The sequence below is a fragment of the Saimiri boliviensis genome, chromosome 1 (assembly GCF_048565385.1).
Source record: "Saimiri boliviensis isolate mSaiBol1 chromosome 1, mSaiBol1.pri, whole genome shotgun sequence".
NCBI lineage: Eukaryota > Metazoa > Chordata > Mammalia > Primates > Cebidae > Saimiri > Saimiri boliviensis.
Genome location: NC_133449.1, coordinates 144,885,945 through 144,904,328, shown reverse-complemented (window position 1 = coordinate 144,904,328; position 18,384 = coordinate 144,885,945). Strand labels below are relative to the sequence as shown.

Genomic DNA, 18,384 nt, shown 5'->3' with positions numbered 1-18,384 from the left:
TATAAGCTATAACTATTCCCAATAGTTATGACAACCATTTGGCAGGCCAGGAGCGGTGGCTCAAGCCTGTAATCCCAGCACTTTGGGAGGCCAAGGCGGGTGGATCACGAGGTCAAGAGATCGAGACCATCCCGGTCAACATGGTGAAACCTGGTCTCTACTAAAAATACCAAAAATTAGCTGGGCATGGTGGTGTGTGCCTGTAATCCCAGCTACTCAGGAGGCTGAGGCAGGAGAATTGCCTGAACCCAGGAGGCGGAGGTTGAGGTGAGCCGAGATCGCGCCACTGCACTCCAGCCTGGATAGCAAGAGTGAAACTCCGTCTCAAAAAAAAAAAAATGGCTTAGATTGTCAACCATCTTATAAAGGGCTATTACGAAGAATGTACTTACTTCCTTGATTAGATAAGACTGATGGTAAACAACTAACAGCTGAGTAAGAGATCTAAAAAAGATCTTGAAATGAGCACGATTAAATAGTGAAACCGAGGCCCGGCGCGGTGGCTCACGCCTGTAATCCCAGCACTTTGGGAGGCCGAAGCGGGTGGATCACGAGGTCAAGAGATCGAGACCATCCTGGTCAACATGGTGAAACCCCGTCTCTACTAAAAATACAAAAAATTAGCTGGGCATTGTGGCGCGTGCCTGTAATCCCAGCTACTCAGGAGGCTGAGGCAGGAGAATTGCCCGAACCCAGGAGGCAGAGGTTGCAGTGAGCCGAGATTGCGCCATTGCACTCCAGCCTGAGTAACAAGAGCGAAACTCTATCTCAAAAAAAAAAAATAGTGAAACCGAGGAAGGGTCGCTGCTGTGCCAGCTCGTCTGTCATGGCCGGGTTTTACTCAGAACAAAGTCCATCATCTACCTTGAATGATTCAGGCATTTCAACTGCAGGGCAGTACCTGCCTGACCTTGAGCAGGTTACTGAACCTCTCTCAAGGCCTCAATCTTCCTCATCCAAAAGCAAAGATTCTACCGCCCTTGGAGTTACTGTGATGATTTAACGAGAAAATGTGCATCAAGCACTAAGCACACTAACACAGGAAAGCACTTAATGTTAGCTGAAATCAACCATCATCAACATCCTTAGCTGGATAAAAGTTCTTGAGGTCTTACTCCAGCAATGAAAATATATTCATTCTTTGAAACCACAGTTCAATAGTGTTTTCATTATCTTCTAATCAATTATACCTTCAAAGCGCTATCTCATTGTAAGTGATGAAGGCTACAGGGCTAAAAAGAAACAACCTCCTCACTTTTAAGTACAATTTAGATTCACATAAATAAGCTATCACATTTGGATTCTTAACTAATTACACAACTACTAGCAGCAAGCCAATTCCCGTGAGTTTTTCTTCACATTCCTAGTACCTTTGTATATATAAGTATTACTACACAAATGAATATGTCATATACTTAAATAAGTGAACTCAATCAATCACTACCAGATATAATCTAGGTCAAGTCTTTCCACCTGATAAAATTAGATCACAATCAGTGTTAAGACTTAGAAAAGCCTACGGATCACCCAGTCTGATCCTTTGGTTTTAAAAATAGATTTAGCAAAGGTAGTTAACTGGTGAACAAGAAAAACATTTAAATGCTAATCTACATTTTCAGAAATTAGTCCAAATCCTAAAAGGAACACATAGTAGATCTGTTTAGACTTTTAAAATGACATCAAATTTTAGCTCAGCTAACGGTGTTACTATTATTACCACACTTTTAAGGTGTAAGTGGGAGCTTCCTTTTCACTTTCAACAATATTAAATCCACAGCTTTGAATTGTTTCAAGACACCTTTTTAATGACAGGAAATAGGGAGGAGAGAAAAATCATGGTCAGGCATTTAAAGAGCTCTTATTTGACATCTAATTTAAAGAACGAAGAGTGGGGTTTTCTTTAAAAAGCTAACTCAGGCCGGGCGCGGTGGCTCAAGCCTGTAATCCCAGCACTTTGGGAGGCCGAGGCGGGTGGATCACGAGGTCGATAGATGGAGACCATCCTGGTCAACATGGTGAAACCCCGTCTCTACTAAAGATACAAAAAATTAGCTGGGCATGGTGGCGCGTGCCTGTAATCCCAGCTCCTCAGGAGGCTGAGGCAGGAGAATTGCCTGAACCCAGGAGGTGGAAGCTGCGGTGAGCCGAGATCGCGCCATTGCACTCCAGCCTGGGTAACAAGAGCGAAACTCCATCTCAAAAAAAAAAAAAAAAAGCTAACTCAGAGCTCACATGCATAGTTTAAGACTATTATAAAAATATTTTCTTCACATTTATATAAAAATATTTCAAAACACAAATGCCTTTTTTTTTTTTTTTTTTTTTTTGAGACAGAGTTTCACTCTTATTACCCAGGCTGGAGTGCAATGGCGCGATCTCGGCTCACAACAACCTCCGCCTCCTGGGTTCAGGCAATTCTCCTGCCTCAGCTTCCTGAGTAGCTGGGATTACAGGCACGCGCCACCATGCCCAGCTAATTTTTTGTATTTTTAGTAGAGACGGGGTTTCACCATGTTGACCAGGATGGTCTCGATCTCTTGACCTCGTGATCCACCCGCCTCGGCCTCCCAAAGTGCTGGGATTACAGGCTTGAGCCACCGCGCCCGGCCACAAATGCCTTTTAAACCCATGAAAATATGCTCATTCATTAAGAGAAATGAAAATTAAAATAACAAAACAAAACTCTTATCACATTTACAGAAATCTAAGTCACTTGGCTTAGAAAAAGATTTGGTCCTTGGAATGCACTTTATGATTCTCTAATATTAAAACTGTTAACAATCATTTCTATTTACAAGCAAGTCTGAGCTCATGCATGTGTATTTGTCGTTATACATAAAATGTAACACTAACATGTTTTTAAGGGGAAAATTGGTGTACTTTTATATTTTTGATGGAAATATAACCTCTATGAAGAAGAATTTGACAGTAACTATCAAAATTGTAAATGCTCATATCCTTCGACCCAGCAGTTCCACTTGCAGGAGTTTATCATACAGATAGACTCCCAAATAAGAGAGATATCACAGATACAAGGATACTCATTGCAGCACTTCTTGTAGTAGCAAATAACTGGTAACAACTTGAATGTCCATTAATAGAAGATTGGCTAAAATTAATTGAACACTCTTGCAGTCATTAAATAAATGACGGCTATATAAATATTAACATGAAAAGATCTCTGAAAGATATTAAGTCAACAATGTGTTGCATATAGCGCCATTAGTTTTAAAATTTATGATAGATATAGATATACATACTCATGCATGGGCACATATATGCTTATAATTAAATAGAATATCCCTAGGATGCATAAGAAGCTGGTAATAACTATCTTTAAGAACAGGCCTGGGTAGCTGGGGAATGGGAGAGAGCAAAGTACTTCGCACTCTTTACCCTTTTTAAAAATTTCATTTTATTTACACTTTTCAAAATAATGAACTTTTTTTTTTTTTTTTCCGGAGACAGAGTTTGCTCTGTCACCCAGGCTGGAGTGCAGTGGCATGATCTCAGCAACCTCAGCCTACCAGGTTCAAGAGATTCTCATGTCTCAGTCTCCCGAGTAGCTGGGATTACAGGTCTGCACCACCATGCCTGGCTAATTTTTATATTTTTAGTAGCGGTAAGGTTTTGCCATGTTGACCAGGCTGGTCTCAAACTCCTGACGTCAAGTGATCCACCTACCTGAGCCTCCCAAAGTGCTAGGATTACAGATGTGAGCCATGGTGCGCAGCCAAAAAAATTTAACTTTTAAAATACTTATTTTAAATTTAGATATCTGATCTGTGGTGTATTCCAAATGAAAGAACTCTCAACTATTCCTTTGTCTAATAGTTTTTAAATTCAAGATTCATAAAGTCAGCCTTCCAAGGACAAATCTTGAAGCCCAGTGAGTCCATAATCAACATCAGTTCCAGCAGAATTAATATCCTAAAGTCCAATTCTAAGCAGAAATACATATTATTTATATTACAGCAGAATTATAGTGGTAAAACTGAGACCTCACCTGACCAGGTCTCCGTGAAGCTGTAAGTAAAGACTTTCTCTTCCCTCTCCAGCACATATTTCTGATGCTGGTGTCTCTACAGTGCAAAGGACAAGATGTAAGTCAGAGGAGGAGGATGAGGAAGAGGAAGAGGAGGCGGTGGTGGTTGTAGCGGCAGTGGTAGTGTCTGCTCCATAAAGGTAAACACAGCCTCTCTTTACATCTTCTCTTAGCCAGTCTCTTTCTCGAGAACCAAACCTACTTCTCCTATTCAAACAATTTCTGCTCCCATTGCGTTTCATATTTCTCTAAAAAAAAATCAAGAGAAAGAAATTAGTAGCTAGAATATTTGACTGAATTAGACATTTCAGTCCTCACCCCACCTCTCTACTTTATATTCCCCAACACTCTGCTCAAGTATCCCCTTCTTTTGTGGAGCACGTCATCTGTCACGCTCATTTGTAATAACTCAGATAACTTAATTTTCTTTACTGCTGTCTATGTCTCCATCCATCATCTTCTTTGACTCTTTTTCTTGTGCTTTCAGAAACATGTCAAGAATAACAAACAGTGGGTTGCGGCGGCTCAGGCCTATAATTCCAGCACTTTGGGAGGCCAACATGAGAGGATCACTTGAGGCCAGGCGGTTAAGACTACCCTGGGTAAGATGGCAACATTCCATCTCTACAACAAAAAACAACAACAAAAAAATTTTATTAGCTAGGCATGGTGGCACAAGCCTAGAGTCTCAACTACTTGAGAGGCTGAGGTGGAGAACAACTTGAGCCTGGGAGGTTGAGGTTGCAGTGAGCTGTGACTGTGCCACTGCAATTCTACCTTGGTTGACAGAGCAAGACCTTGTCTCTCAAAAACAGAAACTTTAATATTTTGGCTGGCCACAAAGGCTCACATCTGTAATCCCAACACTTTGAGAGGCCAAGGCGGGTGGATCACTTGAGGTCAGGAATTCGAGACCTGCCTGGCCAACATGGTGAAACCCCATCTCTACTAAAAAATACAAAAAAATTAGCCAGCTATGGTGACACATGCCTGCAATCCTAGCTACCTGGGAGGCTGAGGTGGGAGGATTGCTTGAACCCAGGAGGCAGAGGTTTCAGTGAGCCAAGATAGCAGCACTGCACTCCAACCAACCTGCGTAACAGAGCAAGACTCCATCTCAAAAAAAAAAAAAAAAAGAAACTTTAGGCTGCACAAGGTGGCTCATACCTGTAATCCCAGCACTTTAGGAGACTGAGGTGGGTGGTTTATTTGAGGTCAAGAATTCAAGACCACCTTGGCCAACATGGTAAAACCCCATCTCTACAAAAAATGCAAAAATCAGGTGAATATGGTGGCATGTGTTTGTAATCCCAGCTACTCAGGAGGCTGAGGTAGGAGAATCACCTGAACCTGTGAGGCAGAAGTTGCAGTAAGCCTACATTGTGCCCCACTGCACTCCATTCTGGGTGACAGAGTGAGACCCTGTTTCTAAAAAACAAAAATAAAAAAAGAAACTTTAATATTTTGCCATATTTAGTTCAAATCATTATTCTAAAAAATTTGTGTACAATACATTCCTACATATACAGCTGAAGCTCTCTGGTACCCGACCACAATTTCATCCCCTCCTTCTCTCTCCAGAAACACACTACTGTATTTGGTATTTGTCATTCCATGAATTTTCAATGTCTGCCATAAATGTATTTATCTAAAACCATACACATTATTTATCTATAACCATAATTTAAACTTCACCTCTAATCCTTAGCAATACTTATGTTTCATCCTGTAATTTTATTTAGTTCAATATTGCTTTAGAGACATAACTATGTTGGCCAGGTGCGGTGACTCATGCCTGTAATCCAAGCACTTTGGAGGCCAAGGTGGGCGGATCACCTGAGGTCGGGAGTTCAAGACCAGCCTGACCAACATGGTGAAACCGCATCTTTATTAAAAAAAAAGAAAGACATAACTATGTTAATATACCCAGTTCATTCATTTGAATAATATTCCCTTATACAAATACACCAAACTTTATCCACTCTCCTGTTGACAGCATTTAGTTTGCTTCCAATTTCTCACTGTTAGAAACAATCCAGTAATAAACATTTTTGTACATGTCTCCTTATGAAAATGCATGTTTCTCTAGGGTCCTACCCCTTTGCCTTACATCCCTAATAAGCCAAGTGTAGTATCAACACAATACTGCACAAATATACCTTCTATTCCTGTCCTGTTTCAAAAAAAATTACTGTGGCATTTGATAATTTAGGTATGTGAAATTCATATATCACAAAGTTATCTCAAAGCAAAAATAATTTCTACAGGTAATTTAACAAGCTTCTAAAGACCAGCATTTGCCTGCTCTATTTTTATGATGGGCTATTTCTGTTCTTTTTCATAAAAAAGAAATTTCCACTGACATTTCCAGAGCCGTACTTCTCCAGTGTCATTCTCTACTACTGCCCTTTACTCCAAGTTTAAATCACATCCAACTACTTGTACCTTTCCAAACACACCAAGTACACCACAATTCTGTGGTTTGTCTGAAATGTTCTTCTCCATCTCATCCATATGACAAGTTGTTCTTCAAAATTCTACTCAGGAATCACTTTCTCTATGGAGCCTTCCATATTTCCCATCCCCACTCCCCCTAGAGAGAATTGATGACTATCAGACATTTTTAGTAGACAGAATTAATGAATTACCTAGAGAGAATTAAGAACTTCTTCTCCTTGAGTATACCTCTAATACTACATCTATGACAATGGGTTTTAATTTTTTATTTGGTATTTCTTCCTCTTCTCCACTTCTAGCATGTTAACACCTGGGTGACACAGAAATGTTTGCAGAACTCAGCTGACATCACAGAAATTAGTCCAATCAGCTCTGGCAAGAAGTTGAACAAACTTGGGGGAAAACAATCCCCACCTCCTTTTTTTTTTTTTTTTTTTTTTTTTTGAGACAGAATCTTGCTCCATCCCCAGGCTGGAGTGCAGTGGCGCAATCTCAGCTCACTGCAACCTCCTTCTCCCAGTTCAAGCAATTCTCCTGCCTCAGCCTCCCAAGTAGCTGGGATTACAGGCACCTGCCACCACACCCAGCTAATTTTTGTATTTTTAGTAGAGACGGGGTTTCATCATGTTGGCCAGGATGGTCTCTATCTCTTGACCTTGTGATCCGCTCACCTTGGCCTCCCAAAGCGCTGGGATTACAAGCAGCAGCCACCGCACCCAGCCAAAAATTCCCATTTCTACAGAGAACCCTACATCTTTGCAGCAGCTGCAAAGTGAATGCAAGTAAATAAAATACTTTCAGTAGTATTCCTCATTGGAAAATAGAAATATCTATAAATATAGCAAATATTATTTTTATAATTACTAAGATTAAATATTTGAGGGTAACACATTACTAAAGATGGTAGAGAAAGAGGAATGAAAAGTTAGCAGATATTTCCATGTGGGAAGAAAGAAAAACAAGAGTGAGAATGGCTTTATTGTTTAAATTTAGAATAACTCAAGAAAACTGATCATTTTACAGATCTTGGGGATTTAGGCATTGCTATTCAAAACCATGAGGATTACTGATTCTAACTTTAGAGAAGCAGGATAAATCCCTGCTACAAGTGAGAACTAGATCTCTCTTTTCTCATCAAATGTGTTTTCTCAAAGCTGAACATCACAGAATGAAAGAGCTTTCAAGTGCTAACTGCATAAACACAGGGACCATATTTGTACTACTAAACAATTTTAACCACTGAATAGTTAAATACTACTAATAGTTAAATATTGAGCAGTTAAATACTGCTAAAGTTTAAATATTCCTCATTTTTTTTTTTTTTGAGATGGAGTTTCACTCTTGTTACCCAGGCTGGAGTGCAATGGCACGATCTCGGCTCACCGCAACCTCCGTCTCCTGGGTTCAGGCAATTCTCCTGCCTCAGCCTCCTGAGTAGCTGGGATTACAGGCATGCGCCACCATGCCCAGCTGATTTTTTGTATTTTTTTAGTAGAGACGGGTTTCACCATGTTGACCAGGATGGTCTCGACATCTTGACCTCGTGATCCACCCGCCTCAGCCTCCCAAAGTGCTGGGATTACAGGCTTGAGCCACCGCGCCCGGCCTATTCCTCATTTTTTAATCTTTGGGAAAGATTAACCAGACCATCTGAAAACAGTATTCCATACAGTACAGCACCCTTATACAAAGCATTCTGCACTCAGTGGAGAAGAAAGAACTAGACACTGTTCCACACAACCAACAAAAAGTTTTCTTCAGAAAAACTTTCCAAAGTCAACTAACGGTCCACTGATCTTCTAAATCTTAGAAAAGTCAATGAAGACCCCTGGACTACAGTAGTGATCACAGCCCAATGCAGCTTCGAACTCCTGACCTCAAGTGATCCTAAAGCCTTAGCCTCCAGAGTAGCTGGACATGCCACCACAGGCACATGCCACCACACCCAGCTAATTTTTTTTTTTTTTTTTTTTTAGAGATAGGGTCTTGCTATGTTGTCCGGGCTGTTTTGAACATGTGGGCTCAAGCAATCCTCCCATTTTGGCCTCCCAAAGTGCTGGGATTACAAGCATAAGCCACCACACCAGGCCTGATTTTAATTCTGTGAGGATTTTTAACAGCCATTTTTAGTGCATATATGTTTCTCTTAGATTATAAATTCCTTAAGGAACTTTAGATTATCAAAACATACAAGCCTGTAATCCTAGCACTTCAGGAGGCCAAGGCGGGGGGATCACTCGAGGCCAGGGGTTCAAGAACAGATTGGGCAACATATGTTGTGAAACCCCATCTCTAAAAAAATTAAAATAAAAATAAAAAATACAACAAAATATACACACTGTTGGTCATCATTTACCTTAAAGGATCTACCTCCTGTCTACATGATATACTCCACCCTAAGAAGATAAACTACTGAGTTACAACTTCAGTAGATATCATTCTCTTAAACCTGACCAACAGGCACTTAAAAGGCCTGGATATTAAGCCAAGCAAAGGCTTATAGCAACAATCTAGACAGACTGCTTAGCTATTATTAGCCACTGCTGAATTACCTAGTGCTTTCTTCTTCTCAAAAATGTCTTGCTCCACTGCTTAACAAATCAGGTAACTGCTGGAAAAACCTTCTTAACAGCTAGGACTGCAGATGACACTGTCCTGTGAGGTGCTTTCAACTTTTAGAATCACCATTCTACTGAAACTGCTAGATTGAGAAAACTATTTTCCCCTTACTCTTACAAAATTGTTATCACAAATTTATTTAAAAGGGAACACAATTACAATCACCTCTTACATCAAACAAGTATACAAAGAGCATAGTAAGATTTAAAAATCTTTCTAGCCGGGCGCAGTGGCTCATGCCTGTAATCCCAGCACTTTAGGAGGCCGAGGTGGGCAGGATCACCTGAAGTCATAAATTCAAGACCAGCCTGGCCAACCCTGTCTCTACTAAAAATATAAAAGAATTACCCAAGCATGGTGGCACGCATGCCTGTAACCCCAGCTACTCTGGAGGCTAAGGCAGGAGAATCACTTGAACATAGAGGTAGAGATTGCTGTGAGCCAAGATCGTGCCACTGAACTCCAGCCTAGGTAACAGAGGGAGATGCTGTCTCAAAAACAAAAACAATATATATATATATAAAGCAAAAGTCTTCAGGGTAAGCCACAAATTAAGTACTCACTACTTTAGTTTTACACTTTTTTTTTTTTTTTTTTTTGGAGACAGCATCTTACTCTGTCACCCAGGCTGGAGTGCCATGGTGCAATCTCGGCTCTCACTGCAACCTTTGCCTCTCAGGTTCAAGCGATACTTCTGCCTCAGCCTCACAAGTAGCTGGGATTACAGATGTGCACCACCATGACCAGGTAATTTTAAAAAATACTTTTAGTAATGCCAGGCACAGTGGCTCAAGCCTGTAATCCCAGCACTTCGGGAGGCCGAGGCAGGTGGATCACTAGGTCAAGAGATCGAGACCATCCTGGTCAACATGGTGAAACCCTGTCTCTACTAAAAATACAAAAAATTAGCTGGGCATGGTGGCACATGCCTGTAATCCCAGCTACTCAGGAGGCTGAGGCAGGAGAATTGCCAGAACCCAGGAGGCAGAGGTTGCCGTGAGCCGAGATCGCACCATTGCACTCCAGCCTGGGTAACAAGAGCAAAACTCTCAAAAAAAAGAAAAAAATATTTTTAGTAGACACGGAGTTTCACTATGTTGGCCAGGCTGATCTTGAACTCCTGGCCTCAAGTGATCCACCTGCCTCAGCCTCCCAAAGCGCTAGGATTATAGGCCTGAGCCACCATGCCCAGCCCAGTTTTATACTTTAAATTCTAAAAATAAAGGTGATCTATGAGGGCAATGATCAGTTCAAAGGTGATATACTATTAAACATTCACATACTCTCCATATTCAGATAGTTCTGTAAGAATGTGAAATACTCTTAGGTAGAAGATACATTTCTGCATTCAAAACTTTAAAACAATATAGACTCATCTCTGGGAATATACATGTTATAAAATATTGTGAAAGGGGTATGGAGGGGTAGGATGAGACAGGGAGAGGAAGAATATATCAGTGCTTTAAAAATGTTCTGGCGCTGAGTGCCATGGCTCATGCCTATAATCCCAGCACTCTGGGAAGCCTAAGAGGGAGAGCCTTTGAGCCAAGGAGTTCAAGACCAGCCTAGGCAACAGGGTGGTTTACTAAAAATAAAAAATGTGCCTGTGAACCCAGCAACTCAGGAGGCTGAGGTAGGATCACTTGAGCCCAGGAGATAAAAGCTGCAGTGATCCATGATGGCGCCACTGCATTCTAGCACGGGCAAGAGATAGGTTCTGCCTCAAAAAAAATAATAATAACAATAATAGTTTTTCGGGCTGGGTGCAGTGGCTCATGCCTGTAGTCCCAGTGCTCCGGGAGCCCAAGGTAAGAGGACCATCTGAGGCTAGGAATTCGAGACCAAAAAGCGAGACCCCATCACTACAAAAATAAAAATTAAGGAGGCATGTGCCTACAGTCCTAGCTACTTGGGAGGCTGAGGTACTTGAGCTCAGGAGCTATGATCACACCACTGCACTCCAGCCTGGGTGAAAGAATGAGGCCATGACTGTAAAAAAAAAATCTTTTTAAATTTGTTTGGCAATAATTGTTTATATGTACTTTGCTAAACACCCCCCCAAAAAATGAATCTCATGGCACACACTGACTACATTAGTTGTAACTTCATATCTTCTATAAGCTAAGTTAAAAAACATTTTTAAAAAAACATAAACCCAAAATCATACGAAACATCTGGAAAATTTACAAACCTATGCTTCAGCAATGCGCTAAATAAATTGGGAGCGCCGGGTGCGGTGGCTCAAGCCTGTAATCCCAGCACTTTGGGAGGCCGAGGCGGGTGGATCACGAGGTCAACAGATCGAGACCATCCTGGTCAACATGGTGAAACCCCGTCTCTACTAAAAATACAAAAAATTAGCTGGGCATGGTGGCTCGTGCCTGTAATCCCAGCTACTCAGGAGGCTGAGGCAGGAGAATTGCCTGAACCCGGGAGGCGGAGGTTGCCGTGAGCCGAGATCGCGCCATTGCACTCCAGCCTGGGTAACAAGAGCGAAACTCCGTCTCAAAAAAATAAAATAAAATAAAATAAAATAATAAATAAAATAAATAAATTGGGAGCATATTTTGAAGGAAATTTTCCAATATCCCAGGATAGGTGGAACTAGATTTCATCTAAGTTATACTGACTTTATTATATTCGCCTTTTTGATGAATATCTGTATTATTTGATGATAATGATGTTCATGATTTGGTATTAAGTATAAAAGAGTTACAAAAAAGAATGAAGTTTTTGAAGGATCTTCGGAAAACAATGAGTGGGAGATGACTCTTCCCAATTCAGAGAATCTTCTACTGAACTACTTTTTTTTTCTTTTTTTCTTTCAGCCCCACACTGACCAAATATTGTACTACTTTTTTTCCAGCATCACTTGGCACAAAATTCAACCACTCAGCTACTTAAGAAAACTTCTGTACGAGGCCGGACACGGTGGCCCATGCCTGTAATCCCAGCACTTTGGGAGGTCAAGGCGGGAGGATCAGTGGAGACCAAGAGTTCAAGACCAGCCTGGGCAACATAGCGAAACCCTGTCTCTACTAAATACAAAAAATCGGTTGGGCATGGTGGCACGCGCCGGTAATCCCAGCTACACAGGACGCTGAGGCAGGAGAATCGCTTGAAACCTGGAGGGAGAGGTTGCAGCAACTGAGTCACTGCACTCCAGCCTAGGCAACAGAGCCAAGACTCTGTATTAAAAAAATAACAATAAACAAATAAAGATTGAGAAGCAGCAGCACACAAAAAAAAATGTTTTATGTTTTATATTTTACAGAGTTCTAGTTTTTGTTGTTCTATGGATTCACTATGTTCTATTATTTTTTCCGCATTCCCATCTTTGGGACATCGTACTAACAACCTTCATAACATGTAAATATTGCTCAAACTCAATCCCAATAAACTATTACTTAATGTATTTTTAACATCATATGTTTTCATTATTTTGCAATGTATTTTTGAAACACATCAAATCTAAATTTTCTTTCTTTTCCATCCTTCTACCGGGCAAGTTTCATATATTGCATTCCTCAAGTAGAACTCTAGAAAGAATTCCATTCCACCTCCGGAAGGACACCTAGTTTACATATTTGACCTACAGAAAAATTTCTCTGCAACTCTTACAAATGCTAGTAAAAAACTCCACCCAGTGAGCCTCCCACAACCCCTCCCTTTAACCATCTTCTCCCCACTATCGCCGCCCCACCAAACTTACTTGTCATCGCCTTCAAGGTTCCACTCCCCTCTTGCCTGCATCTGTTTTCATATCCTCCCACTCCCCCAATTCCTGCCAAGAAGCCCCGCTAGCTGCCTGTTGCATAACGGCTCCCCCATTCCGTCTCCCTGGGCAGTCGGCCCCGCTCCCGCGAGCAGGAATGCCCCTTTCGGCCCGGCCCCTCCTCCCTCCTGCAACACGCCCTGCGAGTCGCTGCGACGCAGCTCCAGCGGGGATTCTCGCTCCAAGCGGGGCGGGTCGTCCTTCCCGGCCGCACCTCGAGCAGCGAGCCCCGAGGGCAGAGGAGCCGGCTCCACCCGGCGGGGCCCCGAGCCCTCCGCGGCGCCGGCCAATCGCCGCCGCCATCCTCCTGCTGAGGTGGTGTCTTCAGGTGTCCGAGAGGGGAGAAAGCCCTGCGTACTTCCAGCCCCGCTCCAGTGCCAGGAGCCCGCGGCCCTCGAGCCCCCAGGAGCCGGCCTCCGGGCCCCGAGCGCGGCGAGGCAGGCAGGGGCCGGCCCGGGGCGGCGAAGGGTCCGGGTGGGCGGCGGCTGCCCGCAGTCCGAAGGCGTGGGCCTGCGAGGCGGGCGGCGCGCGGCCAGGGATGAGCAGCGGTGGGGGACCGAGGCGGCCGAGGCCTGGGTGGGGGCGCGGCGCGGAGGCCTCCGCGTCCCCGGCCGGGTGTGGGGCGGCCGACTGACTGAAGCCGGGCAGCGCTGACCGGCGGCCTCAGCCACCGCGCGGGGCGGGGGCGGCAGCGGCGGGGGCCTCTACCCTCCTCCCGCGTTCCGTCCCTAGCCCGCCCGCCCGCCGGCCCGCCCGCCGGCCCGCCCGCTCGCTCACCCGTCTGCCCGCCTCACCTTCAAGACCCGGATCCCTCCCGGCCGGCGGTTCGCGGGCGCTTCGGGCGGCTCCGGGGGCTCCAGCGGGCCCGCGGGCCCGGGCTCCACCTCCCCCATGGGCGGCCGAGGATGGACAGCGACGCCCGGCCGGCGCGACGGCGTGCGGAACCTCGGCGGCGCGCGCGAGCAGCCGGCGGCCCCGCCCCCCGCGGCCCCCCGGCCCCGCCCCTCCCGCAGCCCAGCTGAACCTGCGTAGCTGCGGGCGCCGTGTGGCCCGGGCGCGGCGGAGCCTCATCCCTGCCGCCAGGAGGCCGAAGCTCGCGTGGCGGAACCTGACGCCACCGCAGGGTGTGGAGCCTCCACTGCCCGCCGCCCTAGGCTTGGAGGACTACGGCGCAAGAAGAGGTGTCTGCTGCTGTCCCTGCCCTCCAAGAAACCCGCGGGAGGAAGGGGCAGGTGGCGCCTGCACCTGTGAATTGTGCCAGGACGCTGCCCTCCGCCCAGGGTGGCTCTTGTAACTTCCCTCACTTGCCAATCCATTGAACGAACTATTGAGAATATTCACCTTGGCAAGGTCTTTTCTCTTCCTAATCGGAGATACGTGCGACCGTCTTAAGCAAATTCAACACGACATCGTACAAAACGTCAGCTCACCTCCCAGCCACGTTTTAATCCCGTTCCTCTTCATGGAGCAAAGGTGAGGAGCATTTGGCGCTCTCCTTCAAGCAGTAATATGGCCTGTGAGCCTTTTATGATTTATTTGCAAGGCTAATTCAGAAAAAAAAAAAAACTTTTCAAAGTTAACTTATTTTCCTTTTGTTCTTTTTTTTTCTTTTCGTTCTTGCAGTGATGGTAGTTTTGTGGCCAGTCGGCCAAATTTGGAGTCAGCCAGCCTGATTCCAGATCTTGGCTTTGCCCTTCTTTAGAGCTATACCTCTGTGCACTTACTTGATCTAAGCCTTTGGTTTTTAAGCTGTGAGATAGAGATTAAAATCTGCCAAATAGTTATGATGAAGATTTAGTGAGTACAAAGTGCCTAATGTAGACTGGGGATTCATAGTAGCCATTATAATTCTGAAGTTCTAAATTGAAGATCCTTTCAGTTTCTCGGAAAGCACTCTGTCAACTCCTAAATTTTCCTAGGAAGGCTTCTAGACTTGTGGATTTTTAGGGCTTCCCCTCGTACAGAGGGTGTTGAATCTTCAAGCAATTTATAAGGAGTTAAACAGCACAAAACAGTAATTTCTTGACCTTTGAAGAACTATAATCCCAGCACTATAGGAGGCCGAGGCAGATGGATTACTTGAGGCCAGGAGTTCGAGACCAGCCTGACTAACATAGTGAAACCCTGTCTCCACTAAAAATATAAAAAATTAGCTGGGCAGGGTGGTGCACGCCTGTAATCCCAGCTACTTGGGAGGTGGAGGCATGAGAATCGCTTGGACCCAGGAGGCAGAGGTTGCACTGATCTGAGATCTCACCACTGCACTCCAGCCTGGGCACAAAGAGATACCCTGTCTCCAAATAAATACATACATACATATATATATATATATATTTATTTATTTATATATCACCTATTATCCATTGCTTCAGTTTGCCTCGTTCAGACTAACTGTATGTCTAGATCAGGCGTCCCCAAACTTTTTACACAGGGGGCCAGTTCACTGTCCCTCAGACCGTTGGAGGGCCGCCACATACTGTGCTCCTCTCACTGACCACCAATGAAAGAGGTGCCCCTTCTTGAAGTGCGGCGGGGGGCGGGATAAATGGCCTCAGGGGGCCGCATGCAGCCCGTGGGCCATAGTTTGGGTCTAGATAATAATTTAATTGCAGGTTTAGTACAAGACTTTTAGATTTAAAAGGGCAGTCTGTGTCCCCCATCTGAGATACATATCCATTTGGAGATATTTTAAATGCCAAGACCAAATTTGGCTCTTGCAGGTTCTGACCTTTTTCTGACCTACTTTCTCCCTACACATGAGTTAGCTTTGTATATACCAAAATTCCAATCTCCAGTAATCTTCATTTCTTGGTCTCATTTTAATGCATTAAAAATGATTTGTCAATGATTTGTCACTGTTAGTCTGGTTTAAGGAGGAAAACGCTCTTAGTCATCCACCTCCTGAATTTTCCTTCCACCTTGAAATTATTTTCAAGGAAAGTACTCAAAGTAGTTGGATTCCCATTTCAGTGCTTGCTGGGTAATTTCTCCCAACAAGAAAACTGGTATATAAAGAATAGCCACCTATGTGGAGACAAGCAAATTTGATGAAGGGCAGACAAGCAGTGATAAGAAAAAAATGTGGTTTAGAACAAGAGTTTCTGGCTGGCCACAGTGGCTCACACCTGTAATCCCAGCACTTTGGGAGGCCAAGGTGGGCAGATCACCTGAGGTCAGGAGTTCAAGTCCAGCCTGGCCAACATGGCAAAACCCCATCCCTACTAAAAATACAAAAATTAGCCAGGCATGGTGGCATGAACCTGTAGTCCCAGCTATTCAGGAGACTGAGGCAGGAGAATTACTTGAACCCGGGAAGTGGAGGTTATAGTGAGCTGAGATCACACCACTGCGCTCCAGTCTGGGCGACAGAGGGAGACTCTGTCTCAAACTTTTTTTTTTTGAGACAGATTCGCTTTGTTGCTCAGGCTGGGCACAATCATGGCTCACTGCAGCTTCGACCTCCATGGTCTCAGGTGATCCTCCCACTTCAGCTTCCCAGTAGCTGGGACCACCCACAGGCGAGTGGCACCTACACCTGGCTAGTTTTTGCATTTTTTGTAGAGATGGGGTTTCACCGGGTTGCCCGAGCTGGTCCTGAACTCCTGAGCTCAAGCCATCTGCTCACTTCAGCCTCCCAAAGTGCTGGGATTACAGGTGTGAGCCACCGCACCTAGCCATTAAGAGCCTGTTTCTTGAGTATTACACATTACCTTTTCCAGATTTCACGTGTAGAAGCTCTTTATTGACTGATTACACAAACGGGCAAGATCTTGTTCCAAAACTAAAGTTTAAGTTCATGCTGGGGAACAGCAGTGGTGTGTAGTTGTTTAATTAATGGGATAGTGGGCTAAACATTGCTATTTACTACTTCATTCTAGCAACAGTAGTCCCTCTTTCAAAAGGGAAAACATTAAAAAAAAAAATCCATCTGAAAGTTTCAGTGGCTAATTTATGACGTACCTACCTTTAATGTTTCCCACCATTAAAGATCCAATTCAGAAGTGACAACCAGTTGAGTTTTTTCAAATCACTTAGTGCCATTAACATTTTATGCTTTGTTTCAAAGGTCACATATTGATGTTCTCCCCCAGTTCAAGGCGGTGTGCATTATGTATGCCAAGGATTATGTAACTACAGTTTCTGGAAATGGTAAACAGCTGAGACTAACCCTAAAAATAAATTCCCCTGGGATTTTTTTGTGTGTGTGTGAAAATCCATCTGCCCTCACTGCAGGTTCATCATTACAAAAATCACTGTTTAGATCAAGCCAAGAAACAGAGAAGTCATCAGGATCTCTCCTTTCTGTCTCCTTCCTATAGCAGCTGTGTTTCCCCTCTCCAGCTCTCTGGTATGTACATATGCACACACATTCTTCATGCCAGAAACTTTTCCAGATTTTCACTACATAATGGGAAGTCTGGAGAAGGAAAGCTCATGTCTATCAGATGTTAGTAGAGGAACCATGAAAGACTTTTATTTACTTATATTTAGTTCCCACTCCTTCAGTGATCCACAAAGTCATCTTCAGGCCTAAATCTCTTGTTATTATACCAATAGGTTGAGCATATTTGGACAGTCCTAATTTTGGTTCCAAATAAACAGTCAGTATTTACTTAGCTTCAAAGTTTGGAGAAATTTTTTTCTGTAAACATTTTGATATTTTCCAAATATGGGGACAACTGAACTGGGGAAAGAACATAGGACAGAAAATGCTTAGAAATGATAAAAATTAATTTGGTGCTTCTGAATTGAAATTTAAATCTGAATGCTATTTCTTGTATTATTAAATGTCTATTACTAGCTAAACTATTGTTGCTTTTATATTTTCATCTAATTATAGTAAATGAAGGTGCCAACGAAATTTACTATTAGAAACAACTACGAATTTTAACTAAGTCATGCATAAGATTATAGAAATGTTGCTTATCTAACAGTACCAAAGGGCACTTCTGCATAAACTAGATAACTGCTAGGGCCTACACCCTTCCCCTTTTCAATCCGGACTATCACACCCTCCCTCTTCTCAATCAAGGGACTGTCAGGGATCATCAGAGTAACAGAAAACCTAAAGCTTCCAACCTCCAAAAAAAAGAGTTGACAACCAGTCACGGAGACTCAAAGCTGTAATCCCAGAACTTTGGGAGGCTCAGGCTAGTGGATCATTTGAGCCCAGGAGTTCAAGACCAGCTTGGGCAACATAATGAGACCCTGTCTCTACCAAAGGAAAAAAAATACAAAAATTAGCCAGGCCTGGTGGTACATACCAATAGTCCCAGCTACTACAAATGCTGAGGTGAGAGGATTGCTTGAACCCAGGAGGTCAAGGCTTCAGTGATCAGTGAACACACCACTACACTGCAGCTGGATGACACAGGGAGACTATCTAAAAACAAAAACAAAAACAAAAAACATAAAACAAGTTCACAAGCCAGGTGCAGTGGCTCATGCCTATAATGCCAGCACTTTGGGAGGCTGAGGCGAAAAGTTT

General features: G+C 43.7%; 1 protein-coding gene across 5 annotated transcripts in view; it reads right to left on the bottom strand.

Annotated features, from left to right (window-relative positions):
• The window catches only part of PHLPP2 (PH domain and leucine rich repeat protein phosphatase 2), a 77,310-nt gene extending 63,483 nt beyond the window's left edge, over positions 1–13,827 (bottom strand). For 2 of the 5 annotated variants that reach the window (XM_039479099.2, XM_074405875.1), the window contains exons 1-2: positions 13,691–13,827; positions 4,007–4,293 (exon numbers count right to left, since the gene is read on the bottom strand). In XM_039479099.2, coding sequence (XP_039335033.1) covers positions 4,007–4,293; positions 13,691–13,789 — 386 coding nt within the window. In that variant the 5' untranslated portion in view covers positions 13,790–13,827. Of the gene's footprint in view, positions 1–4,006; positions 10,039–13,110; positions 13,191–13,690 lie in introns of those variants that run through there. The other 3 variants (XM_074405878.1, XM_074405889.1, XM_074405883.1) reach the window with 3 other exon arrangements.
• Positions 13,828–18,384: the final 4,557 nt, after the last annotated feature.